At 62.6% G+C, this 27403-nt stretch overlaps 4 protein-coding genes across 4 annotated transcripts; 1 reads left to right on the top strand and 3 right to left on the bottom strand.

Annotated features, from left to right (window-relative positions):
* Positions 1-3829: 3829 nt before the first annotated feature.
* SLC25A10 (solute carrier family 25 member 10) lies at positions 3830-10914 on the bottom strand. Its single transcript, XM_059828224.1, has 11 exons — positions 10825-10914; positions 7886-8005; positions 7591-7705; positions 7460-7508; positions 7018-7059; positions 6685-6728; positions 6089-6159; positions 5892-5984; positions 5556-5633; positions 5420-5476; positions 3830-4565 (listed from the first exon to the last, which is right to left on the bottom strand). The coding sequence occupies exons 1-11, from the start codon at positions 10912-10914 to the stop codon at positions 4464-4466; spliced, it is 861 nt and encodes a 286-aa protein (XP_059684207.1). The 3' UTR covers positions 3830-4463.
* Positions 10915-11278: 364 nt separating this feature from the next.
* On the bottom strand, positions 11279-15177 carry MRPL12 (mitochondrial ribosomal protein L12). Its single transcript, XM_059828023.1, has 4 exons — positions 14920-15177; positions 14742-14816; positions 14476-14610; positions 11279-11667 (listed from the first exon to the last, which is right to left on the bottom strand). The coding sequence occupies exons 1-4, from the start codon at positions 15175-15177 to the stop codon at positions 11551-11553; spliced, it is 585 nt and encodes a 194-aa protein (XP_059684006.1). The 3' UTR covers positions 11279-11550.
* Positions 15178-15762: 585 nt separating this feature from the next.
* HGS (hepatocyte growth factor-regulated tyrosine kinase substrate) lies at positions 15763-25608 on the bottom strand. The gene is given in 21 exon segments (XM_059828022.1): positions 15763-16095; positions 16172-16267; positions 16463-16579; positions 16912-17045; positions 17125-17302; positions 17381-17521; positions 17679-17851; positions 18038-18251; positions 18339-18545; positions 18630-18668; positions 19042-19137; positions 19518-19616; positions 19704-19782; positions 20018-20142; positions 20349-20417; positions 20962-21014; positions 21934-22057; positions 24026-24118; positions 24625-24700; positions 25093-25177; positions 25572-25608. Coding segments are annotated over 21 exon segments (2343 nt in total). The 3' UTR covers positions 15763-15987.
* Positions 25609-25773: 165 nt separating this feature from the next.
* Positions 25774-27131, top strand: ARL16 (ADP ribosylation factor like GTPase 16). Its single transcript, XM_059828320.1, is given in 5 exon segments — positions 25774-25906; positions 25968-26083; positions 26186-26299; positions 26608-26723; positions 26934-27131. Coding segments are annotated over 5 exon segments (651 nt in total). The 3' UTR covers positions 27106-27131.
* The last annotated feature ends 272 nt before the right edge of the window (positions 27132-27403 follow it).

Genomic DNA, 27403 nt, shown 5'->3' with positions numbered 1-27403 from the left:
TGGCTGGGCAGCAGCAGATGCCCCCCCCTCTGCCTGTCCAGCCGCTACAGCTTGAGGGGAGCCAGCCTGATATCGGCGTGCCCTGCTCTCCCTTGCCGTCCCAAGGGAGCTGCCAGGCTGGGAAGCGCAGCACCAGGCAGAGGTGATCTCGGCAGCTGCTTTGGAGATGCGCTTGCAACCACGAGGGCGGCAAGGTCACATACCCAACATGTCCTGGTTAAACAAAGCCATTTACCAACACCATGTTGACACAGCAGAGCTCGGGACAGAGTCACAAAGGGCACTCGCAATGGGTCCCTGCAACACCCGGAGAGCTTGGGGAGTGCTGGGAAGGGTGGAAAAGTGTCCCCTGCTTCTGCCCCTCAGCAAGAAAGCCGCAGGCACTGCTGTGCCCACCGGAGGGAGACCCAGGGGGCTCCATCCCGGCGAGGGGCTTCTCAGGGAGATGCTCCCAGCACGTCAGAGCCCAGTTGATATCGCTCACCCGGGGCGCACAACAGCCACGGCAGCACCCAGGGGTGCCGAGATGCCCGATGGCAGAACCCCTCCCCAGGGATGCCAGAGGCAGCGGCTCAGGCAGGGAGCGGGCACAGCCCAGCTGGGACCTCCCCGGCCCAGGACACCCCTGGCCGAGGGGCTCAGCCCCACCGGGGCCGGCGCCCAGCACCGGGACGGCTCTGGGAGCTGCTGCTCCCGACTCCGGGGGCTCGAGCCGCGGCCCTGGGGATGAGCAGCCGCGACCCGAGTCCACATCCACGGGACGGGGCGTGCGGCACCCCGCCGGCCGGGGAGCCCCGAGACCGCGGGGATGGGCGCTCCCCTCCCTCCTTCCCCCTCTTCCCCGTACCTGTCGGGGCTGGGCTCGCGGCGGCTCCTGGGCGCATCTCGGTGCTGGCGGGGACCGGGACCGGGACCGGCGCGCTCGGCCGCTCCGGCGAAAACTTTTGCCGGAGCCGCGGCGGCGGCGGCTGTGGCGGCTCGGGGGGAGGGACCGGTGCGGGGGGAGGGACCGCGGGCGAGGAGCCGCGTCCCGCCGCCCCGCTCCTCCCGCCGGCACGGGGGGGGCGCAGCCCGGGGCCCCCCGCCCCGCCCGGCGCCGCCGGCCCCGGGTGCTCGGCGCTGCGCGCGGCGCGGCGCTGCCCGCTTGGCCGGGCATCACCGGCGGCCGCGGCCGGGAGCTGCGGAGGCGCCGGCGTTTGCCCCTGCCGCCGGTCCCCGCCGCCGGCTCCTCCGCCCCGCCCCGCTCCCGGGCACCGGCTCGCCTCGCCGGCGGGGATGGGGCGGGCGGAGCGGCGGGGGCAGCTGGACCGGCCGCACCGGCCCCCGAGAGAGCGGGACGGGGGTGCCTGCGGCTCCGGGGGGCCAGTGCAGCCCCCCCCGCTGGGTGCCGCGGCGGCCCCCGGGGAAGCTGCCCCGGCCCCTGCGGCGCGGTGCGGCCTCGGGGCTCTCCTGCGGTCCCCGGGGGGTTTCCCTGCACGGTGCCCCCGGCCCAGTCCCGCGCCCCTGTGCGCGGAGCCGGCAGCTCCCGCCGCGGGAGCAGGGCTCGCCCCCGGGCCCGGACGGACCTCTGCCGCGCTGCCCCGGCGCCCCCCGTTCCGGCCGCCGCTGGCGGTGGCGGGTCCGCGGCCGCCGCGCGTGTCCCGCTGCAGCACAACCAGGTAAACACAGCCCAGCGCGGCGGCAAACGCCCTGGCGCCCCCGAGCCCCCCGGCCTGGGGCTGGAGCGAGGCCCGGGCAAACCCCCGGCCGCGGGACGCCGGCAGCCGCCCCGCCGCCCTGCCCTGGCCGTGGGGCGCGGACCTACTACCTCGGGCCGCAGCCGTGGCGGCCGTGCGGGCTGTGGCGGCTCGGGGAGGCCGAGCGTCCTCCCACCTGGAGGCCGGCCAGCCCAGCCCCCGGGGTCCCCGGAGCCCCCCAGCTGGTGCCCCCGCCGGGGCCCCGCTCTGCTCAGCCGCCGGCTTGCTGGAAGCCTCTGTGGGTGCAGAGGGAGCGGCCCGGCCACCTGGGCACACGCTGGGGCTTGCGGGTGCCTCGCCTGGCACCGGGGGGGGACGGGGACTCACGGCTACCCCCCGGGAGACAGCCCTTGCACCCCTCCGGGTCAGGAGGAGGCTGTGGAGGGGGAGGACCGGCAGCCCCCAGCCCTGCCCGGTGCTGGCAGAGGGATGACCTGCAGAAGTCCCTGCAGGCAGCAGGGCCTGGGCTCGGCACGCTGCCTGGGGGCGGGTGGCGGCCTGGGCAGAGGGCAGGATGAGACCAGGAGGGGCCAGTCAGCTACAGCGAACACAAACACTGCTGGCAACAGGCTGTTGACAGTCCCGAGGCCTTTCGTCCGATGCTGAGAGATAAGAAGCGCTCCCATACTGTGCAGCTGCTGGATGCTCCGTGCTCCGGGCTGTGTCTGGCACATGCTGTCCTGCCGGCCTGGCCGTGGCGCAGCTCAGCTGCCGTAAGAGATGTAGGAAGAGGGCATGCGAGTGCTGGGAGCGCAGGGCTGGTGCAGCTGGAAACTCCATGGCCTGGCTGGAACGTCCCTGCTGCCGACCGGCGCAGGGCCAGGTGGGGCTCCGTGCCACTGGAGGGTGATGGCCGGCCAGGGCAGAGCCCTGCAGCTCCATCGCTCTCCTGCTTCATGTTGGCTTTTCGCCTGGGCGCAGAGCAGCACCCATCAGCCCTGGAAGAAGTGCCAGGGTGGCTGGGGGCACAAGCCACCACAGCCCAGAGGGGGCTGGGCAGCCCCCAGCCCCTCACAAGGGAAGAGAGCTCAGCTCACCCCACGCTCACCTGCCCATGGCTCTCACATGGGGCCAGGCACAGGAACGAAGCAGCGATGCCAGCCAGCATCATTAGACTTCGTTAAGGTGACGAGCTTTCACTTCTCTGCTGTCCCAGGCTGGCTCTGTTCCGCCTGCTGGCGCCCAATTAGTGTCACATCCAGGAGGCAGCTCCTGCGACAAGGCAGAGGTGGGCAGGCACCCTCGGCCCGGCTCTGCCCAGGAGCTGCCTGCTCAGCTGAGACCGGGCACAGCTCAGAGCAGGGCTGGCCCAAGGGAACCCGGCCTGCAGCTCCCCACTGCGTGAAGCCGGGAGGCGCTGGGCACATGCCCACTCAGGGCTGGGCCGGGGGCACAGAATGGGGTGAAGAGCCCCCCTGCTCAGCGTGGTGCTGAGGTGGACGAGCCTTGCTCTCCTCCCTCCACTCCTGGGGAGCTCAGCTCCAAGCCTTAGCCCTCCCCCAGAGGGATAGGGCACAGCATCCCCCACACCCCCCCACAAGCAGGACACCAGGCCCTGTGCTTGTTCCACTGTTTATTATATATTAAGGTCACAGATATTCCAGTTCTTTGATCCCTCGGGGCCACCGCATCCAGGGGTGCACACGGCAGAGGGGCTGGTGCCCGCAGCCCCCACACCCAGAGTGGTGCAGGGTGAGGGGGGGCCGTCGGGCAGCCTCGGTGCACTCAGCGCTGGGGTCTGCCCCAGCCTCGGTGCGAGGGGGGCGGTTGGGTGAGGCCGCAGAGCGGTGCTGGACGGACGCCCCCACCCGAGGCCGGGTCTGGTGGAGGGTGAGCACGCTGTGGGCAAGCGAGCGCTGGGTTCTCGAGCATATGCTGCCTGGCCCCGGCCAGAGCCAGGGGACAGTGGCGTGGCTGCTGACCTTGCCCCAGGTGAGGGCAGGCCAGGCGAGAAGGGCTCCAGTCCGTGCCTGGCCAGCAGGGCAGGGCGGCCGAGCAGCTGCCCCTTGCCCACGGGGTCCGTTCTCTGTCATCATTGGTATGAGGCACAATCCCTGAAGAGCCCAGCAGCCGTTGGGTGCTGGTGAGTTTTGGCCAAGCAGAAGCAGGGGGTATCGCGGGAGGCCAAGAAGCAGAGCGTGGATGCCAGGCTGCCCCGGGGGTCAACGGAGGAGCACGTGGGGCCAGAGACACTAAGGGAGGACAGGGCCTCGCTGCGCTAAACTTGTGTCTCCCCTTGCTGCTTGCAGGAGAGGCTGGGAGCAAGCCAGCCCTGCGCCTAGCACAGGTTCCACTGCAGCATGGTCACTGGCCCCACCAGCCCCGTAAGGCTCTGTGACCAGGCACGGAGGCAGGAGGCCGGATCCCCCACCCTCCCCAGCACAGCACAGCCCTGCTCCCGGGAGGCCTGTGAGGGACAGGGCTGAGGGAGGTAAGGGCAGAACTCGTGGCCAGTAGGGCAGTGGGAAGACAGCAAAAAAAAACCCAAACCAAAAGTGCAGAGGGGATAAGAGGCCCAAGAATATCCCAGAGGTAACGGAAGTGCTGAGAATGGGGGTGAGAGAGGAGTCTGGGACTGGCTGGCCACAGGCACTGGCAAGGCACGGGAGTGGGCACGAGGGGTAGGGGGAGCGGCGCTGGCCCCAGACAGGGGAGAGGGGTTCTGGGATCTCAGTGGTGACCTGCACGCTCACCCCCCTGGGCAAGGCAGGGTCCCGTCCCTCCTACTCAGGTGATCACTTTGATTCCAAAATATTTGCGCAGCTGTTCCAGGAAGACAAAGGTGAGGACGGTGTGAGGAATGAGCCGGATGGCAGCAGGAACGAAGCCCTGGAAGGGGACAGCGAGAATGGGGAGAGTCAGCGTGTGCCTGGCCCTGGGCTTACACGTCAGGGCCACGGGTGCCCAGCAGCCCAACCCACAGGGAGCGGCAGGAGCTTGCAAGCATGGGGGAGAGGCTGGCAGGGCATGCAGCACGAGCGCCGAGGAGCTGGGGCCTTGGTGGCAGGCAGAGACTGCACAGCGGTGAGGGAAGCACTACAGCCATTGCTGTGCACAGATCTCAGCATCATGCATCAACCCCTCTGCCCCCAAACACATCACTGCTGGCATCACCACTACGTAGGCAGAATCTCAGTAGAAGCCCGGGTCAGATTCCACAGCCCCCGGTTCAGAAGGGGGTTGGACACTGCCTGGGGAAGATGAGCAGACAGGCTGTAACAGGGAAAATGCCTGACAGGCAGCATCTGCAAGAAACCTCGGGTGTGAAACCCCTTTTCAGGGGCCCTCCCGGGAGTGAGACTGAACACACGGGTGACCGCACCAAGCCTGGGCACGTAGGGCCCAAGAGCTGACCAGTGTCTGCTGGTCAGTGACATCCAATGAATGCTGGAGCACCACTGCCCATACTGAATTCTCGTTTGGGAACCCAATGGGTGCAACAGGGCAGCTGCTGCGGTGCTCGGACCCAGGTTGCAAGCCCAGAAGAGGCCAAGGCTCACAATACTCTGGGGCCAAGACAGGGACTGGCAGACAAAGGCCTGATGCAGGAAGCAGTCAGGCTACTGGCAGCAGAGCCTGAAAGGCTCCCGCGCCAGAACTGTTCTGGACCTTAACCTCTGCTCTCAGCTGGTCTCCCCACACTCCACCCTACCAGCCCATCCCACGCATCCCCAGCCAGGTACCTTGTAGAAGGCGAGGGGGCCGAGCTTGGCAGTTTCCACAGCACAGTGGGTAACACCCTGGAGCGAGAGGGAGAGAGATGAGGAGGTGCCAGAAGGCAGAGGCCAGTGTGCAAAGGGGACAGGATGGGCTACTCACCCGGTACTCGCCCTGGGAGTTCATGAGGCGGGTCTTCAGCACATCCAGGGGCTGGCACAGGAATGTGGCGCATCCGCCCTGGGAAGAGTCAGCAGGGGTCAGCAGCTCCAGCTCACGGAGGAGACCCAGGTGCCAGCAACTGCCATGGTCACTGGAGAAACCCAGAGCCCTGCCTGGGCCCAACCCCAGGCCGGGAGACCCATGGGAGCCTCTGTGTCCAGCCCTGCTTCATCAGAGTCCCGAGAAGCAGCACTGGCAGCCCCAGCCTGGGGTCCTGAGCCCAGCTGCAGGCAAACCCAGTCCCAGTCCTGCCTCCCCGCACCCAGCCCTGCTCACAGCAATGAAGCTGGCCAAGAAGTGAGTGAAGATGTTGTCTGACAGCAACCCAGTCGTGAGAACCAGCTGCTTGGCCTGGTCATAACAGGAGAGCTGCGGAGAAAGAGCATATTAGTGGCACGGCCCTCCTCCTGGCCACACCAGGGACCACCCCTGTCCCTACCCCAGGCACCTACTGCCCAGCAGAGCTGGCCTACCTGCCCAACGGTGACTAGGGCCCCTCGGCTGGATGCCATTGTAGCTCCTGAGAAGAGTTTCTTCAAGCCCTCTGTGGACAGACAGACTGGGATCAGCATGGTCCTGGGACATTATTCCCACTCCCTTCCCCTGGGAGCCTCCTTCCCTGCCCAGTCTGCGTCCCAGACTCCTCATGCAACAGTGCTTAAAACACGCAACAGCAAATACGCTGCAGGAAAGGAGAATCCTTCAGAACAGCCCTACCTCCTCCCTGCTGCCGTTCATTCCCCTTCCCACCTGCTCCACCCTCTTGTGCTTTTTCACAGCAGCTCCAGGCAGGTCTCTCTTTTCCACTGGAGTAGGGGCAGGCTGCCCAGGCCCTGCCTGGCCTGTGCCCCAGCCAGATGTTGCGGAGGTGCCGGGCCCTGCCTGACTCTCAGCTCCCCTGGCCCCATGGGCCCCACGGCCACGCTCCGTCCCCTCTCCCTGCCCCGGCTGAGTGAGCACCCGCGGCAGCTCCCAGACGGAGCTCCCTGGGCCACTCCTGCCACGGTTTCCCAGTGTCAGCGAGGACACCCCAGGCAGGCTCACCCTACCCCGGCTGGCACAGCCTCACCTTCCCGGAGGACGCGGTACATGCCGTCCAAGGCATGGGAATAGCTGGAAAGAGCGAGAGGGGAAGGTGTCAGGGTCTGAGGCTCCTCAGCACCCCGGCACCACCACTGTCCCGAGCGGGCGACTGCAGCTCCCGGGGCCGCGCCCACGGCCCCCCCCCCGCCCCGGGCACCGGCCCACGCCGCCGGTGCGGTGCTGCCCCCCTGCGGCCACACAGACCCCCGGCCCGGGAGTCCCCTGCCCCGCTGCTCTGGCCCCTGCCGGGAGCCCCGGTCCCCCCTAACCCCCCGCCCCGCTGCCCCGGCCGCCCCGGGAGCCCCGGTCCCCCACTCACTTGCGCCGCAGGGAGGGTGGCTGCTTCACATCGTTCTGCATCCTGTAAGGCAGAGCACCACGGGGTGAGGTGGGGGCCAGTGCCCCGCTGTTGTCCCCCCCCTGCACTGGGGGCCTGGGGCAAGCCTGTCCCTGCTCAGGGCAGCAGGCAGAGGCCCAGCAGATGGGCTGCATCACCTTTTTGCAAAGGGACAAGAAAGCTGCCTCCAGCCCCACCGCCCCAGGAGGGCCACGCAAGGGGCTGGGGCTGTCACACTGAATGGCAGAACAACTCTGGGCCTTCCAGATACAGAGCTCCCCGCCGGAACTGGGCCACTAACCACCGGGCAGCCTGGTCAGGAGGGAAGCCAGGAACATGGGGAGCACCCCACCATCCCAACTGCTGCCGCATGCCAGCCACAGGCCTCCCTCACCAGCAGCACCGGGACACGGGCAGAACTGACCTGACGTTCACCATGTCTGCCGGTGTCCCCACAAACCCGCCAGTGAAACCTGTGGTCAAAGAAGAGCTGGGGTCAGGGGGCTCCTCCAGCCCGAGGGAGCCTGGGGCTGAGGAACCTTCTCCCTTGCTCACCTCCCACTGCACCCAGCAGCACTTTCTGATAGAAGGGGGGAGGCCCCTGGCTGCCCTGGCCCAAGCGGTCCCTCGCGGTCTCATAGATGGCAAAGCGAGTCAAGGAATACGTCATCTGGAGGAGAGGGAGAATGAGCCATTGTGCCCCGCTGGGTGCCTGCCTCCTCAGCCCCCATGGCTCAGGGCAGCCTGTCAGCTCCAGCCCAGCTGTCAGATGGAGAGGGCAGTGCCCCGCAGCAGGAGCTCTGTGCTGGCCTCGGGGGACCAGAGGCTGTCAGGGCACAGTGGCACTCACCTGCCGGCACAGCGAGGCGCTGAGCCCGTTGTAGAGAGCCAGGAAGCCGTCGGTGCGGATCACACGCATCGCCATCCCCATCATCCGCATCTTCACCTCCTGCTGCGTCTGCAGGTGGACCTGGGGCAGAGTCCGGCAGCGTCAGTGCACCAGCCCAGTGCTGGGCAGAAATGGGAGAGCGCAGGGCAGCGGAGCAGGGATGACCGCTCCAAGTGCTTGTCAGGGTAACGCGTTAGCACTTGCACAGGAGCTTCTGCGCAAACAGCAGTAGCTCCAGGCTCCCCACACCTAAGCACTACTTGGAAACTGGCCCAGCCCAGCATCAGAGCAGTGGAGGCTGGCAGGAGAAGGGGGAGTGCCAAGGCACCTGCCCACAGTCCCTCCCAGGCACCTGCCCAGCTCGGTGGCCCCAACAGCACGCTCCAAGATGAAGTGGTAGTGCCTGCTCCTCCAAGAAAGGCTCTGGGCCGTGTCGGGGTGGGGAGGATCCAGAAGCACGTGAGCGAGCAACCAGTGCGGGTTTGCTCGGAGGGACCACGACAGGGCTGATGAGCTCATGACCTCCTGCTGCCCTACACCCTCACCACACGAGGCAGCAGGCCTCCAGAAGTAACTTCCCCTCCTCCCCAGCCACAGGAATCGCAGAGGCAGGAAGGCAAACCCACAGCCCTGCTCACCAGCTCTGAACTGCTCCCTGCCACAGCCAGGCACGGCCTGGGTGTCTGGGCGCTCCCGTCCCCACCCACAGTAGGCCAACGCTTCCCACCATCACCAAAGGAAGCAGCAGTGGGACTGCACGGGGGCTGACCGGACAGAGGAGCCGTGTCAGCTGGTGCTGGAGCACATTCCAAGTGCATCCGCCCGGCCTCACGCTGCAAAGATCACGTGTGGGTCAAAGGCCCCAGGAGATAAAATTAAAGAGAGCAAAGGGCTGCTGGCGGAGGACCAGGCCTGGCTCCTGTTTCAGAAGCCCCGGCATGGCCAGGGCGTGAGACACGCAGCAGGATGCTGGGAACAGCCTCTGTCTCCCTTGCGGGGCAGCAGCAGGGGTACAGGGAAGGGACCCGCCTTCAACCCCGGCAGGCGGATTTCGGACGTCAGGGACCACAGCTCGTGGTGTGCTGGGCAGCTGGGCGAGCAGCTGCCGGGCAGCCCAGGGCAGAGGGACCAGGCAGGCAGGCAGGTATGCCAGAGCCATGCCTAGAAGTGCTCCGCTGCCTGCCCGTCCCAGGGCTGCAGGAAGGGCAGGCAGGCAGGCAGGCAGGGGAGGAGCTGGCCTGTGCTGTGGTCACTGCCGCAGGGCGGGCAGCCCCGTGGGCGGCCAGTGGCTGCGCAGTGCTGGTTCAGGGGTTCCGGCAGGGGTGCAAGCACCCTTCGGCCGGGCTGGCTGGGGCCTCCTGCTGGGGCCAAGGTCCAGAGGTGAGGTGAAGCGTCCGTGGCCCCTTGCCCTGCCAGACCCTGAGGCCCCTCGTGCTTCCCCATGCCTGGCACCAGCCCCTGCTGCGGGGGAGCTCTGGGCCAAAGGCAGGTCCGCATTCAATACTCAGGTGTGAACCCTCTGGCAAAACCAGCCGGCTGGCCTGGGCTGCTCATGGCTGCAGGGCACAGGGGATAGTGCATGGGGATGCAGCCCAAAAGTCACACCCATCACCCTGGCTCAGAGACAGAGGCATGTGCCAGACTAATTCCCCTTCTTAGCACCCTGCCAGGGCATCCTACATGAGCTCCCACAGGCTGCCAGCCACCTCTGCTGGGCAGACGGGGCCAGCCGGGCACAGCAACAGGCCGAGCACCAGGGAAGTGGCATCCCCCTGCCAGTGCTGGTTCCTCTCCTGGGCCTGCGCCCAGTGCATCTTCCCCTCTTTCCATGTGGTGGGGTGGGAAGGGGCTGCCTGTCCTGAGCCTCACCCACAGGCATGGCCCTGGGCACAGCAGGGCCTGGCCTGGGCTCGCTCTCCTGCTCCCCCTCCGCAGCCTGCTTGGCTGCCAGGCTCGTCGCTGCTTGGCCGGCACACAAGGCTGGCATTCGCCCCGTCCGTGGGTGCTGGCAGCACAGGGCTGCGTGCGGCGCTCTTTGTGCGGGAGCTGGGATGCCAGGCTGTCCGCAGCGCCTAGGTGACATCTTGGCCTGAGGACGCGGAGCCCAGTGGGCCTGTGTCCAACACCGTGGGCCCCGGAGTCACCGCCGTGCCTCACACAGGCGCCTGGGCAGGGCTAGCTGGGGTGTCCTCCACGGCCCTTGCAACCCACAGCCCCTAGGGCTGGCACCCCGAGCTCCCCAGAGCCGTCTGTCCCACAGCTCTGAGCCGTGTCCCCTCAGGCCCATACCTGTCCCCTCACGTCTGCACCTGCTCCTGGGCCGGGCCCATGGCCCCTCAGCCCTGTCTCTGCACACACCCCCGCCCCTGTCCCCTCACCGCTGTGCCCCTGGGCCCCACAGCCACCTCCCCCCCGGCCTCTGGCCCCTCACCGCTGTGTCCCCAGGCCCCACAGCCGTCTCCCCCCTGCCCCTGGCCCCTCACCGCCGTGCCCCCGGGCCCCACAGCCGTCTCCCCCCTGCCCCGGCCCCTCACCGCCGTGCCCCCGGGCCCCACAGCCGCCCGTCTCCCCCCCCGAGCCCAGGGCCGCGTCCCCGTGCGCTCGGTCCCCTCACAGCCGTGAACCGGCCCCTCCAAACCGGCCCCCCAGCAGCTCTTTCCCCGGTCCTCCGCAGCTGTTCCCCAGCCCCTCAGAGCCGGTCCCACAGCCGCTTCCCGGCCCCCCAGAACTGTCCCCTCACAGCCACTTCCCGGCCCCCCCGCAGCCGCTCCCCATCCCCTCAGAACCGGCCCCTCAGAGCCGTGCCCCGCTCCCTCAGAACCGGCCCTCCAGAGCCGTGCCCCGCTCCCTCAGAACCGGCCCCCCCGAGCCGCGCCCCGCTCCCTCCGAGCCGGGCCCACCTTGAGCAGGTCGAGCGGGTGGGTGCAGCAGGCGGCGCCGCACGAGGCGAGGCCGCCGAAGTACCAGCGCGACACGCGCCGCTCCGCCATCGGCGCCGCTCTGCGCTGAAACACGCCCCCTCGCGGGTCAACGCCACACCCGCTGCAATAAGCCACGCCCCCTCTCACGGTACCGGGGCGGTGCTGGCGGGACCGGCACCGCCGCTACGAGCCCAGGGCCGCCGCCGCCGCCGCTCGCCCGCGCCGCGAGCATGGTTGCCACCCCCCAGCCGGCTCCACAGGGCGAGGAAGGCACCTCTCTCCGTTAATAGTTAACAGCGAATGACTAACGTGGAGGTCAAACCATCCCGGGCGGCGGCGGCGGCAGCACCGAAAAGCCGCTTGAGGAGGGGGCCGCTGACTGGTGCGGCAGCGGGGTACACGCATGGAGGCCAGGGGACGACCAAGGCGGGGCTGACTTTTGAGAGATTAACCGTTTTACAGGGTTTTTTTGGACATTTATGAAGGTAGAGTCCATTGCAATGCCGGAACTAGACAGCAGCCCCACCAAACCGTACAGCATTCTCGCACCAGATCGCTTCGAGAGAGCATTCCCACCGCACGGCTAGGGGACGTCTCACACTCGGAAACGTCCGGACCCCGGCTCAGGCAGCGGCCGGCGCCCGGGTGGGCGGCAGCGGGGAAGGCTGCCATCGCGCCAGTCCCTCCGCGGCGAGAGGGGGTCGCCTACTCCAGAACCACAGTCCCTCCTGCTGCCTCCAGCGCCGCTTTGATCTTCTCTGCTTCCTCCTTGGAGGCGTTAGCCTTGATCTCCTGCGGAAGGGACTCCACCAGCTTCTTTGCCTGCGGGAGGGACAAAGTACGAGACTTGTAAACTGGCTTTCACTAACTGGATTAACAGATTTAGAGCCATGAGCCTGACCTCTGCATAAGCAGACCAGGGAAACTCACCGACTGGTCTAAAACCCAAGACTTTTACTTGAACTACAGCACATCCTGCCGGAAGACATCTAAACCTGACTGTAAGTGAAAGCACATCCACCATAGCCCTGGAAGACATTTTTCAGCGAGTAATCGCCCGTAAATTCCAACCACGACGTGCACGGTGCTCCCAGAGCTGCAGCCCTGGTCTAAGAAGGTGCCTGGGACGCATGATAAGCCACCACAGAGTAACCTGCCAAGGCAGCTACTGGCCTCGTTAGGTCGACTTTTTTCAGCCAAATGTTTTGGTTCACATATTTCCGCCAGCGGGGAGGAGAGGCCATCGCAGGGTTTGTACATGGCTGTGCAGGAATCCACTGTACCGGGTAAAAAGAGTTCCAGTACAGACTATGCTTGACAACACAACCTTGATATTTTCAGGACTTTTTATACAAAACTAGTGGTAGTATGCAGTACCGCAATATTTAAGGCAAACTGAAAAGCTGTTGACTTGATTTAAAGGGAATTCCTGCAGTACTGCTGTACAGAAAGGGAAAGGAGCCCAGGACAATAAGCCCCTGCTGCAGTCAGATGCTCTTGCTCTTACACCAAGCAGCAGCAACAAAGCTATCTGGCGTCTTGAAAACAAAGCCCGGGGAGGTTCCTACAGTGCAGAGCCGCTGCCAGCTCTCTGCCATGTGGCACTGCACGTATTTAGCACCGCAATTTTGGTAACCGATAGATTGACCATTGCTGACAGAAAGAAGGTTTTGTCATTTCAATTCACGTTGGGTGCAGTGACGATGTATCCGTGGCGGCAGAAAATGCTTTTTTGCTAGGGATGAGAAAGTGCAGCTGTGCAGGCAGGGCAGGCATGCCTTCACTCACCAGAGCCCAGGACAGAAAGGAGCCTGTTCTGGCTTGCTGTGATGAGGACAGGCAACACAATCAAGGTTATTTATTTAAGATCCTTGCTCACTAATGCTTAACTTCTGTTCTAAAGCAGCCTTGGTCAAAGGAAGCAGCTGTTCAGAGCTCCCAGCAGGAGGAACAGCAGGGCCCGAGCCAAGCTGGACCTGCACAGTAACAGCCACGGGGCAGGGAGGCAATGCGTTTCCAATCCCAGCTGGAGCATACGAGAATGCCAGCCCAGGGCTGGTGAAGACGCAAGGTAAGTGTCTGTTGGGCCGGCTCTGAACAAGCTTTCCGAGGTGGAAATGGACTCGAGTCCGGCTTGCGCTGTCGATGCGCCTGCCTCATCGAGCAGTCGTTTCTGCAGGGCTGACCTGTTCGAGTCAGATCAGCACCCAACGTCCAAAGATTTTACTACCAATGCTTTCTTCCAAATCATTAACAGCCTTACAGGCCAACAGACTCCCTACAAATCTCATTAAAACCACCTCAATTGGATGGCAATAAAATTTACAATAAAAATTTATCAGCTATACTTTGAATACAGCCTCTGTAGAGACAAACAACCTTTAGTAGCAGTTTGTTTTTTGTGTGTGTGTGTTTTAACCAAAATAGCAGGTCAGGTAAGTCACACTTGATGGTTTATCTGCAATAATCTGTACCTACCAACCTTGTACCTGCATCCGAACTGTAACCAGCTTGTTTGACAGGTTCCACATGCTAAGCCAGGTTGATTTAGCATTACTTCTCCAGACAGCTTTTAATTATCCGCTGATCGTGTCCGTTACATGGTTTTGGTATTTGAATGTTTGCTTGGGACTGATAATGGATAAACAACTGCCAGACTAACCAAGCTGATAGTCATTAAATTAACCCAGTGGGCCAACGAAACTCAGTCTCTGCCACAAGAGTTCTCTGTTATCGAATTGTTTGCTTTGCAATATATCAATATGAGATTTTCTCATATTGATGAGATTTTCTGCAGGAGATTTTCTGCAAATCCTTCTAATATCCTGAGCTACAAATAAGAGCAGATTTTACAATGCTCAGCATTTCTTCCTTGCAACTGGATAAATAGAAAGTGCTATTATTATCCCCAAGATATGAAAGCATCATCCAGTGGAGAACTAAGCACATTAAATGCTTCCACAGTAGCAGCTGTATCACCCGTTCTTTGTTCTGAGCCTTCATCATTGCTCAAGGGCATGAGCTCAGACGCTGCACAGGACCCTGAAAGGCCCGTCTCCTCTGAGGAAAAAGGAGGAGACATCACCTACAAGAAGAAGAGCTCTGAAAAGCACTGGAAGCTTGGACTGCAAGACGCGTGAATTAGAGAAAGTCGTCTAAAATCAGCGATATATTGGCCCTGAAAAAGCAAAAAACTTTAGGGGAAGGCAAGCCAAATCCAGCTGCAGTGAGGAATCCTGGCTACTCCCGAGTTCTGCAGGAAAGCTCACAGCAGCTCTTACATTTGGAGAAGGTGAGGCTGGCACGGAGGACTTTGAGGTCTTTGCTCTGAGCCTCCTTCGTCCCACCACTTCTGCTACGGGCTCAGTTGTTTGCCACACAGCAGAGCTGGGAGGGAACAGCCTTCTCTAAAAAACGCCAGACAAACAGACGCAACCGACTCCCGCTCTACACCTTGTCCACATCTTTGCACTGAGGCGTGGACACAGACAGACTGTTTTCTTGAACACGGAGCTCCAGGCTCCCTTTTGAACAGAGAACCGAGGCGGCCACTTGCAACGTGCTTCAGAACCTGTCCGGGCTCGGGGTGACAAGGCGGGCGGCCGGAGCCTCGGGGAGCCCCCTCCTCACCTGCACGAGGTTCACTCCCGGCACGAAGTTCTTCACCTCCTTGATCAGCTTCACCTTGTCAGCAGGTTTCAGCTCCGTCAGCCGGACAGTGAAATGCGTTTTCTCTTTCTTGAGCGGGACCTCCTCCTCCTCCTCCTAGAAGCAGCCAGAGCTCGGTGAAGGCACCCGGCCGGGCCCGACGGCCTTGCTCCCCGCCCCCCCCGCGAGGCCAACACGGAGCCCCCGGGGCCCAACTCCCCCCCCCCCCCCCCGCAGCGCCCCGGTACCTGCGGAGCCGCCTGGGAGGGCAGGAGGGAGGCAGCCGCCGGCATCACCCCCACGTCCGGGATCTTCAGCGTCTCCTACGGGAAGAGCAGCGGCACCGGCGGCCCGGTGAGGCGGCGCACGCGGGCCGGGCAGGGCCGAGATGAGCCGGGCCGGGCCGCGCCGCCCCTCGCCACCCACCTTGAGGAGCGCGTTGAGGTCGGCCACCTCCAGCAGCGTCAGCCCCGCGATGTCCCGCACCAGCTGCCGCACCTTGGGCGAGTACTCCTTGGCGGCCGTGTCCAGCGGCGCCCCGGCCAGCGCCTCCGAGCGCCGCGCGCGGCCCGTGCCCAGCGCCCGCAGGCCGGCGGCGGGCGGCCCGGCCGCGCCCCAGCGCCAGGCGGGCGGCGGGCGGCGGCGGGGCAGGCGCGGCGGCAGCGCGCGGGCGGCGGGCAGCATGGCGGCCGCAGAGGACACGGCGGCGCTCTGCCCCGCGCTCGATGGTCCCGGCGGCCCCCGCGCCGCGCCGGCCGCTCTAGGCCCCGGCGCCTCGTCTCGATGGCGGGGCGGGGCGGGGCGGGGCGGGCGCTCTAGCCGCCGCACCCGCCGGGACTCGCTCGCCCCGGTAGGCCCCGGCCGCCGGCGGGGCGGAGCGCTGCCCGAGCGGGCCCCGAGCCGCTGTCCCCGCGCCCCCAGCACACCGGGCCACAGCTCGTTCCGAACACTTTATTATCACCGTTCGCGCTCGGTCTCCCCCGCGAGGAGCGAGCGGCTGTGCCGCGGGGACGGGGCCGGGCCCGGCCAGGGGACGCGGGCCCGGGGCGGGGAGGGGAGAGGGCGCTGGCGGGGAACGGGGCTCGCAGGGGCGGGACAGGGCGAGGCTGGCGCCGCACAGCGCGGGGCCCGAGGCGGCGGGGAGGGAGCGGGGGCCGGCTGGGAGCGCTGCTCCCTCGGGGCCTGGGGCCAGGGGACCCGCGGGCCCCACTCCCGGCCGGCTCCTGCGCAGCCCGCGGGGCCGGGGGCTTCCAGGGCAGAAGGGGCCGAGCCAGGGCAGGGCGAGGCAGGAAAGCAGCCGCCGGGAGCGCGGTGGAGGGCTGCTCTCCCTCAGCTGGGTCCCCAGAGCTGATGCTCGGATGCTGTGGTCCCACATCCCCCAGGCCAGGGATGTATGGGGGGGGCTGGGGGGGCAGAAGGAGTAGTTGAAGTGCAGAAGTGATTCCGGATGAAGAGTAGTGTTACACAGGATTCCCCCGCGCCCTGCAGCAGAGATCAGTCAAACGAGATGAGCTGGGCCTCCCCGCTGCCCTGGGGCTGCTGCACAGGGGTGGGTGCCGCCTGGGGCTGTTGCTGCTGGGGGGGCCCTCCAGCAGGTGCCATCTGGAACAGATGAGGTGGCTTCGTTAGCAAACGCACCCCGCTGGGGCCCCAAACCCCCAGGGCTGGCAGCACTCACCTGTTGGTAGAGGGGCTGCTGCCCAGGCAGGTAGGACTGCTGGGCTGGCAGGCTGCTCAGCGCAGCTTCCTGGCCGGGCAGGGCGGACATGAGGCCCTGCAGGAGGGAGGGGGCAGCTGTCAGAGGGGCTGGGGCAGGCGCAGCGCCTGCAGGGCAGAGGTGAAGGCCCACAGCCTCCCCCTTCCCTGCCACCGGCAGCGCAGACCCAGGAAGGCTTCACAGGCTGGAGACCACCTGCACCTCATCCCTCGCAGAGCCCAAGAAGGGGCCTGGGTGGCAGGGAGTGCTCACCTGCATGCCGTAGGGCTGGTAGCCCATGGAGACCGACTGGCTGCCCATGTAGCCCATGGCACCCGACTGGGGGGCCTGAGAGATTGCCGGGATGCTCTGTGACTGCGAGGCTGCGCTCTGGGGAGGAGAGGCTAGTGAGGAGTGGTGCAGGCAGCGATGGCTCATCTCAAACCAACGCCCCAGGACCAGCACCGCTCTCCCCACTCCACCAGAACCAGGGTGTCTTCTTCCCTCTGCGCCACGGGGAGCCCAGAACTGGCTCTGACCCCAACCCACTCCCACAGAGAAAGCAGCAGCAGATCCAGGACCACCAGCCACTTCTCCCTCCCGCTCAGAGATCCCGTCACGGACACGGGATGAATTGTGCCAGCCGCACGGAACACCCCAGCCCTCGTTCCAGCCGGCCACAAGCTGCTCTGCTACAGGGTGGGGAGGCTGCCCTCACTTGCCTGGTAGCCCTGCGTTGGAGTTGGCTGGTAGGACGAGTATGCTGGGGTGGTGGTAGGCGCTGCCTGCCCCTGCTGAGCCGCCTGCCCGCTGCCTGCCCCCGGCTGGTACATGTAGGCATTCACCATGCTAGGATCTGGGAAGGAGAGGGCAGAGATTGAAGCAACCACCTTGCACTCAGCCTTCACCCACGTGGGATCAGCTCGCCAACGTACCTGTCCCTGCGACGGGCATTGCGGTGTACGGCCCCGTGCCCCCTTGTGCTGCCTGGTTCATGTATACGCTGTGCATGGGAGAGCCCTCCACGGAGCCGGCTGGGCTGAAGGTGCCAGGGAAGCTGGTGGGCCCAGAGGGTTGGTAGATCACCCCACTGGCTGCGGGCATGGCCTGGAGCTGTTGAGGGAAGAAAAGCAAGCTTTAGGCCACGTCCCCTGAGACCTGGCAGGAGGGTCTCTGGTCCAGCAGCCATACTTGGGCATAAGGCAGCGAGAAGGCTGGCATCTGGGCTCTCATCTGGATGGTCTGCTTCTGCTGTTCCAGGCGCATCTGCCTCTCCTTCTCCTGCTCCTGCAGTCGCTGGATGGCCAACTGACGCTGCATCTCCAGGTACTCCTGTGGGAATGGGGCCGTGACGGCTAGAAGCCAGGACACCGCAGCATCCCCCCCTGCCAGGGCAGCCATCCCTGCCAGCCTTGGGCTGGCCCAAGGCACAGGCAGGCCTGCTGGCTGACGCAGCCCCAGGTACCCTGGAAACGCTTCCCTGCCTCACCTGCTTCTTCTGCCTCATGATCTCCAGCTTCTGGGCCAGCTGGATCTGGCGCTGGCGCTCTGCCTCCTCCGCTGCACGGCGCAGCTTCTCCCGATGTTCCTCCCGCAGCGCATTCAGAGCCCCACGCGCATCCCGGATCTGGGCCAGTTTGTCCTGCAGGCCTTCGTAGTACACTGGGGAGGGAAAAGGGACCCTCTTGGGGCAGAGCACTCTGACTACCCCTGCACACCACGCTGGCTTCTCTCCAGAGAGGCCGTGTCATGGGAATGCCGAACCCCGACACTGGGGGAAACCCCGGCAGCCTCCTGCTCCTCCCCAGGACGCCTGCCCACGCACATGGCCGGGCAGCTCCCACGTACGCCTGCGCTCATCCAGCTGGTTGAGCAGCTCCAGCAGCTGAGGGTGCATGTTGTTGATGGACTGAAAGAGGGACAATACGGCAGAATCATTGGTGATGCTGCGGCCCCGCATGTGGTTGCTCTTCATGCGGTTGACAAACGTGGTGACCGCATTCTGCAGCGCCTTCAGGAACTGCTCGTGGTTCTCCTCAGACTCGCCGTTCTGGTACTGCTGCTGGAAGGACAGGGCAGCCAGTCAGCCTCAGCTCTCCTGTGCCAAGAGCCAGCAGCAAGCCTGCAGAGCTGCATGACTGGGCTGAACGAAGGAGTAGGGCACTCCTCACCCCTCAGAAGCTGCCAGACACAGGTACTGGCCCCCTCTTACCTCAACAACACCAAGCGGGGCGGGGTGGGCTTCCCCAGGCTGAGCAGCTGGCTCTGTGAGGGACAGAGGTGCTGACGGGGTGGGGCTCTTGCGAACTTCCTCTTGTTTCTTCTCCCAGTAGTTGCGGTTCAGGTACCGAGCCAGCTGCCAGAAAGAGAAGGAAGATGAGCATTGCAGCCCCACTGGGAGTAAGCCTGTGCCATGGACTAGTAAGGCCTGGATCCTTACCTCCGGGTCAATGTCCTCAGCCAACGGAGCAGAGGAATTCTGGAAAGAGACAAAGAGGGAAATCTGGTTCAGAGAAACGAGAGACCCACAGCTACCACACAGACGTCCTACTCAGACCTGGCCATGCACAACCACCAGTGCTAAGCACCAGCAAGACCCTGAAAGGGGACAGCCGTCTCCTTCAGCCAGACACACGCTGCAGCTACTGGAAGCAGCAGAGGCACCTAGATGCTGGCTGAGTACAGACCTTCTTGCTGAAAACACGGTAGTGCTGTGAAAAGAGCAAGGGATTGAACGGGGCAGATCTTTTCTCTCAGAACAGGGATTAAATCTGACCCAAGCAGGGCAGGCTCAGGCTAGGGAAGCGCCCTGCATCCAGCCACTTCACCTTCAGAGGCTCCCATGAACGTACCACGGGTGGGGAATAGAGCGTGCTGACAGGGGGAGCTGATGAGGTCACAGGTGTGGGCTCAGCTTTTGGGTACATGGAGTAGGTTGTTTTCTGCCTCTGCAAAAGAGAAAAAACAGTTAAGTCAGGGACTGTCCAGACTCTTCCAAATCACCAAGTCAGCAATAGACTGGGCACACTGGGTAGGCAAGGCTGCTAGTGATGGCCAGGCACGGCCGGCAGACCCAGCCTCATGCTTTGTACAATTCCCGTGGGCCAGTGTGCCCCAGGGCTTGCAGCTTGGGCACAGCCTGCTTCTAAGATTCGGGACTGCAACACAGCATGTGCCTGGCTCTGCTTTCACCCACTCATTCCACAGGCCCTGCAACTTGCTCACATCAAGACGTGCCTAGAGATCTGTTACCACCCAACTAGGAGATGCCCAGCACATCTGGGCTGTATGGCAACAACCACTCCCAGACGCCAAGCAAGGCACGAACCATTCTCTCCTTCTCCTCAGCCTCTGACTGAGATAAGGCAATAGCTAGCTGGAGCTCCTCCTCCTCTTGCAGAGCTGTCTCATCACGCTTTGGAGGCAGCTGCAAGCAGAAAGATGAGGAGGTGATCAGTAAAGGGATCAACAAGCAGGTCAGGATCACTAGATCACCTACAGGGCAACCACTCACCTGGGACTGCTGAGAGAGAGGGCTGGTCAGGTACTCAGGGGGCAGTTCAGAGGTGGCAGCAGCTTTACCCTCCGCTTTCCTGTAGTCAGAAAGAGGCGACAGTGCAGACTGAATGCTCCTTCTCTGTACTGGAGCCCCAGCTCTGCACAACACTACACCTCTAAACCCCATTCCCAGGAAGGAAGGGAACCCAGCCCAGCCTGCACAGCTTAGGAAACCCTTGCTCTGGTCTGCAGAAAGGTGGCTCCACACCAAGCTTCTCCCCTCAGTCCCAGCTGTTACAGGCAAAGAAACACACCACAAAGGGTACTGACTTGTTGAGATGCTCATAACAGGGCTCGCAGACTCTCACTTCCTTCTCAATTCCAAACTTGGGGATGGTGGAATACTTGGAGGAGCATTTGCCACAGAAGATCTGCCCACAGGCCCTGCAATGATGCTGCAAAGGATGGGAGACATCAGTGCGGTAGCAAGACGCTCCTTCACCATTAGACAACATCACTCGGACACTGCTGGCACTTCCCTGCCAGTGGCCAGGGAATGTGGTCCAGCCCCGACACACTTCCATGCAGGCTCAGGGAGTCCTGCAGGTCCTGGGGGGTTGTGCAGGACCAGGGAACCCAGAGGGGCAGGAGCAGCACCCACCTTCCGCGTCACAACGCCAAACTGCACTCGACATCTGTGACACTCCTCAGCATCAACCCAGTCTGGAGCCTGTCAGGGTTAAGGAAACTTGCATAAGGAGGGGAGGAGCGCCTCAAGGAGGGTGTCTCCACAGAGCCTTTCAGGAGCTCCTATGGCTAACTAAGGCACTCTAATGAATGGGGGAGACTGGAAGCATTTGCAGCTCAACAGGAAATATTAATCACCACAAGTTGTCTCCTCTTGTATTACTAGAGACTGTGATGCCTTCCCAGTCAGCAAGAGATTTTCTAGGAATGTGTCTGCACAGCAATCACTTTAGCAATGCCCTGCTGCCATGCTTAGACTGCCATGCTGCTGGAAGGCCACTGGGTAGGGCAAGATGAGACTAACTCCCTGTCCTGGTCAAGTCTCCCCTCCCGCTGGTAGTTTTAGGCTAAATTACTGTACACCACCGCAGAACTGCCCACATGACAGCTGGGAGCTCTATGCACCCAGCAAGGTCTCTAACCTGTGTGAATTGGAGGAACGCAAGAACTGAAGGTTTAGTAGGAAGGGGACAGGAGAGCAAGGTCTGTCCTGCAGTGCCAACTCCCTCCCCACCAGCACAGCTTACCCTTTCTGCAGCGAACATGGCATCACTCTCCTTGAACTCCGGGAACACGTGACCTGGGGGAGAAGCGACAGAGTCCCGTTATGAGAGGGCTCCTCTGCACAGCTCCCTGCCCTGTACCTTATCTTACTCTGACACAGCTAACAGCAATCTTCCTCCTGCAGGAGACCAGAGGGCAATGCCTGCACAGCACTTACTGCTGTCTGCAAAGTACTGGGCTCTCAGCCACGTTCTCGAATGCACAGGACTATCCCCTATTGTACACCCGTAAGGGACATCGGAACCCTTTGGATAAGGCTTATTTCTCAAGACCTTGAACTCAGCATGGGGGGAAAAAAGCCCACTATGTGGGCAGACAGGGCTTTGAGTCTTGCCCCTTGAATGGCAAGCATGTGGCAACACCGGCTCGGCAGGGGACAAGGACCTCCAGGCTTTGCCACTGCCCATGGAGGTTCTGATGCACAGAAAGAGGCAGAGACAGCAGCACGTCCCTTCCCTCACAGGGAACGCTGCCATTCCTGGGACAAGAGAGAAAGTGCCATACTGACACCGTGTCAGAAAGCAGGAGCCTGGACCCATCCTGGAGGTACTAATGAAAGCCTGGGAGGAAGGAACTGCCCCACTGTAAATCCCTTCCCAGAGGACATGCTGATTTGCTGCCAGTTTCCTGAAGAACATTTGCAGCTCCTGCTTTTCAGGTCTCACTGCCAACCCTTAGCTGCTAGCCGGGCTGGAAGCCCAGAGAAAGGCAGCCCCCAGTCCTGGGACAATGGGGCTGTCTTCTCTCTGCAGTGGGATTCAGTCACTCCAAGAGGTTCATTGGGTATCAGGCACCAAGAAAAAGCTCAGTATTGCAAATCCAGATTTTGCTAACACCAGGCAGGGTCCTGACACCCATTCCTTCTCCTGCAAGGCTCCTCCAGAGCAGAGCTGCTTGGCCAATTGTCCACCCACCTTTGCCCACAGAGTCCTCACCTTCAACCTTCATTATCTGATAGGTGTCCTGCACCACCTTGTACTTGGGCTCATTGCGGAAGGCGTGAGCCCAGGCCTGGATAAGGTACAGGATCTTACTGCGGACACTTGTCTCCACTTGCCTCTGCACAGAAAGGGAGGAGAGAAAAAAATATCTGAGAAAAAGACTCTGAAACCCAAAGGACGGTGTAAATCCCCAGAAGAGAAGCCAGAAATACCATTCAGGGAAAAAGAGACTTTAGAGTATTTGTGCAAGGTAACAGCTCTCAGAAAGCTGCAATAAGGACAATTCACAGCAAGGACTACGTACTCCTTCAGCTTCCTCACTTCCCCCCTCCAGCATGAACAAGAAAACATCCTTCAGAGCAGCACAGACCAACTTGAAAACAGGTGTGGTTATGATGCTTTGAGAAAATGCCCACAGAGACTCGCACAGTTGCTCCCCGGGGCAGGCATGAGCACTGACCTGCCCAACATCTTTGTTCACCTCCTCACAAGAGTTGCTCGTCCCACACTCAGAAAACTGTAAGACCTACAGCTACCCAGCTGGGCAGAACAGCACAGTCCGCCTCACCCGGGTGCTGACAGGGCACCACAAGCTCTCAGCTAGAAGGTGTCTGGAAGGTGTTGGTGCCAGGTTGTCAGCACCTCCAGCCCCAAGACTCCTGCCCAAGAATACCCAAAGCTATCTCGGGATGTGACGCAGTAAGGACAGCTGGAAAGCCTGTCCTTTGGAGGCAGGGGTGGTTGTATCACAGTTCAAGGAGCCGGCGGAAACTTGGCAAGCCTGTTCCTATCCTAGCCAGCCTCTGAGAGCAGCCCTGTCATCAGCTGACCAAGTAATCATGCATTCACATGACCAGCTGCTCCAGAAATCCCCAGGAAACGGAGGAGCGTTGTCAAGCTCCTATTTCAGCCAAGAGCTCAGCCCACACAGCGTGACTTACTGACAGTTCCTGGAGCTCCAAACTTCTAGCAGATTTGGCAAAATCCTGCATTCCACAGATGTCACAGCCCTGAACCTCATCAGAACTACGACCATTTTACCAGCATTGGGCATTCACAAGCAGTAAAGTTCCAAGTGTAGGAGGAGAATGGGTCTGTGGCAGTTCTGAAACTACTGAGGCAGACAAGAACTGGAGAGAACCACAAAATCTCTTGATCTGATCTCCTCAGCGCTCGGGGTGGCTGCGCTACTACACCTGGCCGTCACATTGCGGCAGTGTTCCTATCTCAACAGAAGATCCTGCATGGAGACTGAGTCAGCCCTAACAGGAAACACCCTGCTACAGTGTGCAAGATTATGGGACTCACACAGCTCATTCACCAAATATCTGGGTCATCTGGTTGTCTATTTCTGGCAGAAGACAGAGGCTGTAAGGAAGCAACAGCACTACTCTAACAAGCTCTTGTCTGGGCATTGCTGTTCTGGGGCCAGGAGCTGGAGACAGAAGTTCCCATTTCCATTTCACTTGTGAAAGTCTCCAGTCCAAGGACATGCGCAGCTCCTGCAGGGATCGTGTTATATCAAATTGGCAAGTGATAGCTTGTCAGTGAAAACAGCCAGGTCTAGATCCTGCAAAGCTCCTCAAACAATTCCACAGCCCAATGAAATGACCACGATAAAGAGGAAGGTTCTGCCAATTTTTACCTTGCTGCTTACCTTCCTGCGTGACTTACACTGTACTACAGGAGGGAATTCACCTCACCACTGCTCAGGTCCTTGGTGCAACTGCCAGACCATCACCTCTGTTTTCCTTTGCTGTCTCAAGCCAAACAAAGTGTTACACCCAGGAGCATCTGCCATGAAATGGCCTAGGCCTTTGTGGCATATTCCTACCCTACTTCACGGAACAGCCAAACATTACCTTTGGTCTCACGACATCTCTCCCTAGCAGGCACTCCTCAGCTCCCTACACTCATCCCTTCATGTCACACAATACAGTTTCCTCTTTTCTGAAATGCATTTCCAAACAGTTACCCTTCTGTTCCTTACACAAAGGGAACAAAACAGAGGATGCACGCACTTACTCCTTCTGCTGCTTCTCTTACTAGCCCACTCAAAAGCAATAGTAAAATAAGATATATTTACCTTGAGTATTTCCTTCAGTTCCTCCATAGTCTGTTTATTGGCCACCTCGTCATGGACTGTTTGGCCACAGTTTTTAACCACCGACTCCATGACCTGCAAGGGCAAAGGACAATATTAGCCTGCCGCTTTCTTCCTTCTCTGGGGCCTGCAATGAGTCCCAGCACACGTTACAGGTTACTGCACCCAGCACACCAAGACAGGGGCACTGTTTAAGCAACGAGTGGCATTAGGGCAGCATCAGTCAAACCAGAGAAATCCACACTGCCATGCTGGAGAGTTAGCTATGCTTCAACTGCACGGTGGCCTTTGTACCTCTGCTATTTAGACCCCCATGGACAGTGTCTCAAGTTCCGGCTCTGTCTGTTTCTAACTCTGAGATGGAATTAAAGAACTGAAACCATGGCCTGCCGATCAGCCACAAAACCTCTGTGCTAGAGCCAGGAAAAGGCAAACTCCAAGCCGTGAATCTGCCGCTCCGTGGGCAGGGCAGGGAACGCTATGCAGACTGCGCGGCCCAGGAGACAGGCTTATAAAAGACGTGAAGTTCCCTGGCCTGCGAGCCAGGCCCCTGCAGTGCTCGTGGTTTGGGCTGACGTTACCTCCAGTGCGTAGAGCGCCACGTGGGGATTCTTGTCATTGACTTTCTTCTTGATAGCGTTGACGGCATATTTTGCTCTGGGTGAGGAAAGAAAGTACACATCCTCAGGTAATCAAGAATCCGAGGGGAGATTCCACCTGCTGCCGCTAACCCCCACCCTAACGAAAGGGTACAGTTAGCTCATGGTCTACGGGATTCCCCCGAGGCAAAATGGGAAGAGAAGGAATAAGCACATTCAGGCTTGAGTTTCTCTGAGGATTTCAGGCCAAAGGTAACCTGCAATTCCTCAGGTCAGGGAAGTACCTCAACACATCAGGGCGTACTGTACTGCTTTTCCAACATCTTTCTGAAAGGGGATAACAAGATGCGTGCTACCCACAGGCTGACAGGTCCAAGACCCTCACACTTCACCTTGCGAAGACAAGGAGAGCTGCGCTTATAGCGCATCCAAAAGCCAAAGAGCACTTACTGGGTATCTCCCTGACGGATCATGTCGCAGATCTGCAGGATGGATTCCCAGTCCGTCTCCAGCAGAAGCTGGCTTGTAGCCTTATCTGCAAGGAATAAACCTATTAGGCTGCTTCAAGCATTCTGTTTATCTCGGCTCTGCTCTGCGACCGCCGATGCGTTTGCAGGAAAGCTCCCCTGGACACTGGCGATGCCCCAGACCCGAGCTCTCGAGGATAAAAACCCTGATCTTTCCCGGAACACGCCAGCTCTTCCCCTTCAGACGCCCCAGGGCCCTCGGTAACGTCGGACCCGCCGCACCAGCTCCTGCGGGCCTCAGCCCCGGCTTGGGCCGCGCTGTGCCTGGCGGCGGCCAGCAGCCCCGGGCCCGCCCCGGCTCCCGAGGCCGAGCGCTGCGGACCTCGGCCCAGCCGAGAGGCGCGTCCCCCGGCCCGGCTCCCGCCCCGCCCGCCAGCACCGAGGGGAGACCGCGGCCGGTACCGAGGAGCCGCTCGAAGGTGCCGCCGCCGCGCCCCATGGTAACCCCCCGCCACGGCCCGGCCTGCCCCACAGCCCCTCCGCGGGCGCTTCCGCTTCCGGCTTCCGGCGGGGGCGGGGCTCTTTCCGGCGGGGGCGGGGCTCTTTCCGGCGGGGCGGGGCTCTTTCCGGCGGGGCGGGGCTCTTTCCGGCGGGGCGGGGCTGGATGGCGGGCGCGGGGCGGCCCGCGCCCACGTGCCTGCTGCTGGGGGCGGCGGGCGGCGGCAAGAGCCTGCTGGCGCGGCGGCTCCGCCATATCCGATGGGGACGGGGACGGGGACGGGGACGGGGACGGGGGGGTCCCGAGGGGTCCCAGGGCGGTACCGGCGGGGGGGCGCGGCCGGGGTCCCGGGCGGGCAGCAGCGGCCGCGTCCCCATCCCCTTCCCAGGCGCCATCGTGTCCTTAACCCGCGGCACAGCTGAGCGCCGAGGAGGGGGCCACGGAGCTGGGCGAGCCCCCGGCCACGCTGCCCACGGTAGGCAGAGCCCGGCGGGGGCCGTGAGCCGGCCGGCAGCCCCAGCACGGCCGAGGGGCTCCGGTGCGCAGCCGCACCCAGCTGAGCCGCCTGTCCCGGCAGGTGGGCACCAACCTGACCGACCTGCGGCTGCCTCGGAAGGTGACGGTCCGGGAGCTGGGCGGCTGCATGGGCCCCATCTGGCCCAGCTACTACGGCGAGTGCAGCGCTCTCCTGGTGAGCGACGACGGCACCGCGACCCCGCACCGGTGGGGTGGCGGCAGCCGAGCGGGGACCTCGTGGCTGCGGCGACCCTGTCCCGAGCCACGATCCGAAGGGACGGACCCGGCTGGGGGGGACGTGGGCACAGGGAGAAGGGCACCCTGGGGCTGGGCGCTGGACCCTGCTCCGCTGCGGGGAGTCGGGCCCCTTGGTTCCACCCTGGTTGTGTGATTTCCCTCCTCTGTGCCCTGGTCTGGGCCCAGACAGATGCGGGGCCGCCCTCGGGCACACCCGCACCGCCGCTTTCCCTTCTCCTCCTCCAGTTCGTGGTCGATGCCGCTAACCCCACCCAGGTCTCCTCGTCCTGCGTCCAGCTGCTGTCCGTCCTCTCCGCAGAGCAGCTCGCCTCCGTGCCCGTGCTCGTCGTCTTCAATAAGATGTGAGGAGGGGGGTCAGCCCAGAGGGTGGGGGTGCATGGGGCATGCTGAGGGCCTGGAGCAGCTCCCGTGTCCTTTCCATCAGGTGACGCCTGAGGAAGCCTGATGTGTCCTGGGGGGCAGCAGCCGCGCTTTGCCGCAGGCTCTGGGCCGGCTGGGCCTGCAGAGAGCCGCTGCAGGGGGCTAACACACCTCCCCCTCCCTATCTGCAGTGACCTGCCCTGCTACATGTCGCTGGCGGAGATGAAGTCGCTGTTCCGCATGCAGGACATCGTCTCCTGCGCCACGCAGCCCATCACGATGCTGGAGACCAGCGCCCGCGATGGCACTGGCCTGGCGAACGTCCTGCAGTGGCTTCGCTCTGCCCTCGGAGACCCCCGCTGACCCTGACCCTGCCCGGGTGCCTGCAGCAGCCCAGGCCAGTCCTGTCACCAAAGGAGGCGGCCAGCAAGCAGCTGCCCTGCGTGGGGCTGGGAATGGGCCCCAGGATGGTGTCACAGGCTGGTGGCAAAGGACACCTGTGGGACTTTACAGTAAAACTTCCACCTTACTGTCCAGACTGGCAGCTGCCCTGTGCTTGGGTGAAACCCCGGCCTTTCGGGGAAGGGACGAGCAGGAGCCTCAGAGGCCAGACTGTGCTGCTGTGGGGCCGTGCTGGCACCTCCGGGTGTGGGAGAGGTGG

This window comes from Gavia stellata, chromosome 22, assembly GCF_030936135.1.
Source record: "Gavia stellata isolate bGavSte3 chromosome 22, bGavSte3.hap2, whole genome shotgun sequence".
NCBI classification, from domain to species: Eukaryota; Metazoa; Chordata; class Aves; order Gaviiformes; family Gaviidae; genus Gavia; species Gavia stellata.
Note: the sequence above shows the minus strand (reverse complement) of the source record. Positions and strands in the feature narration are given on the sequence as shown.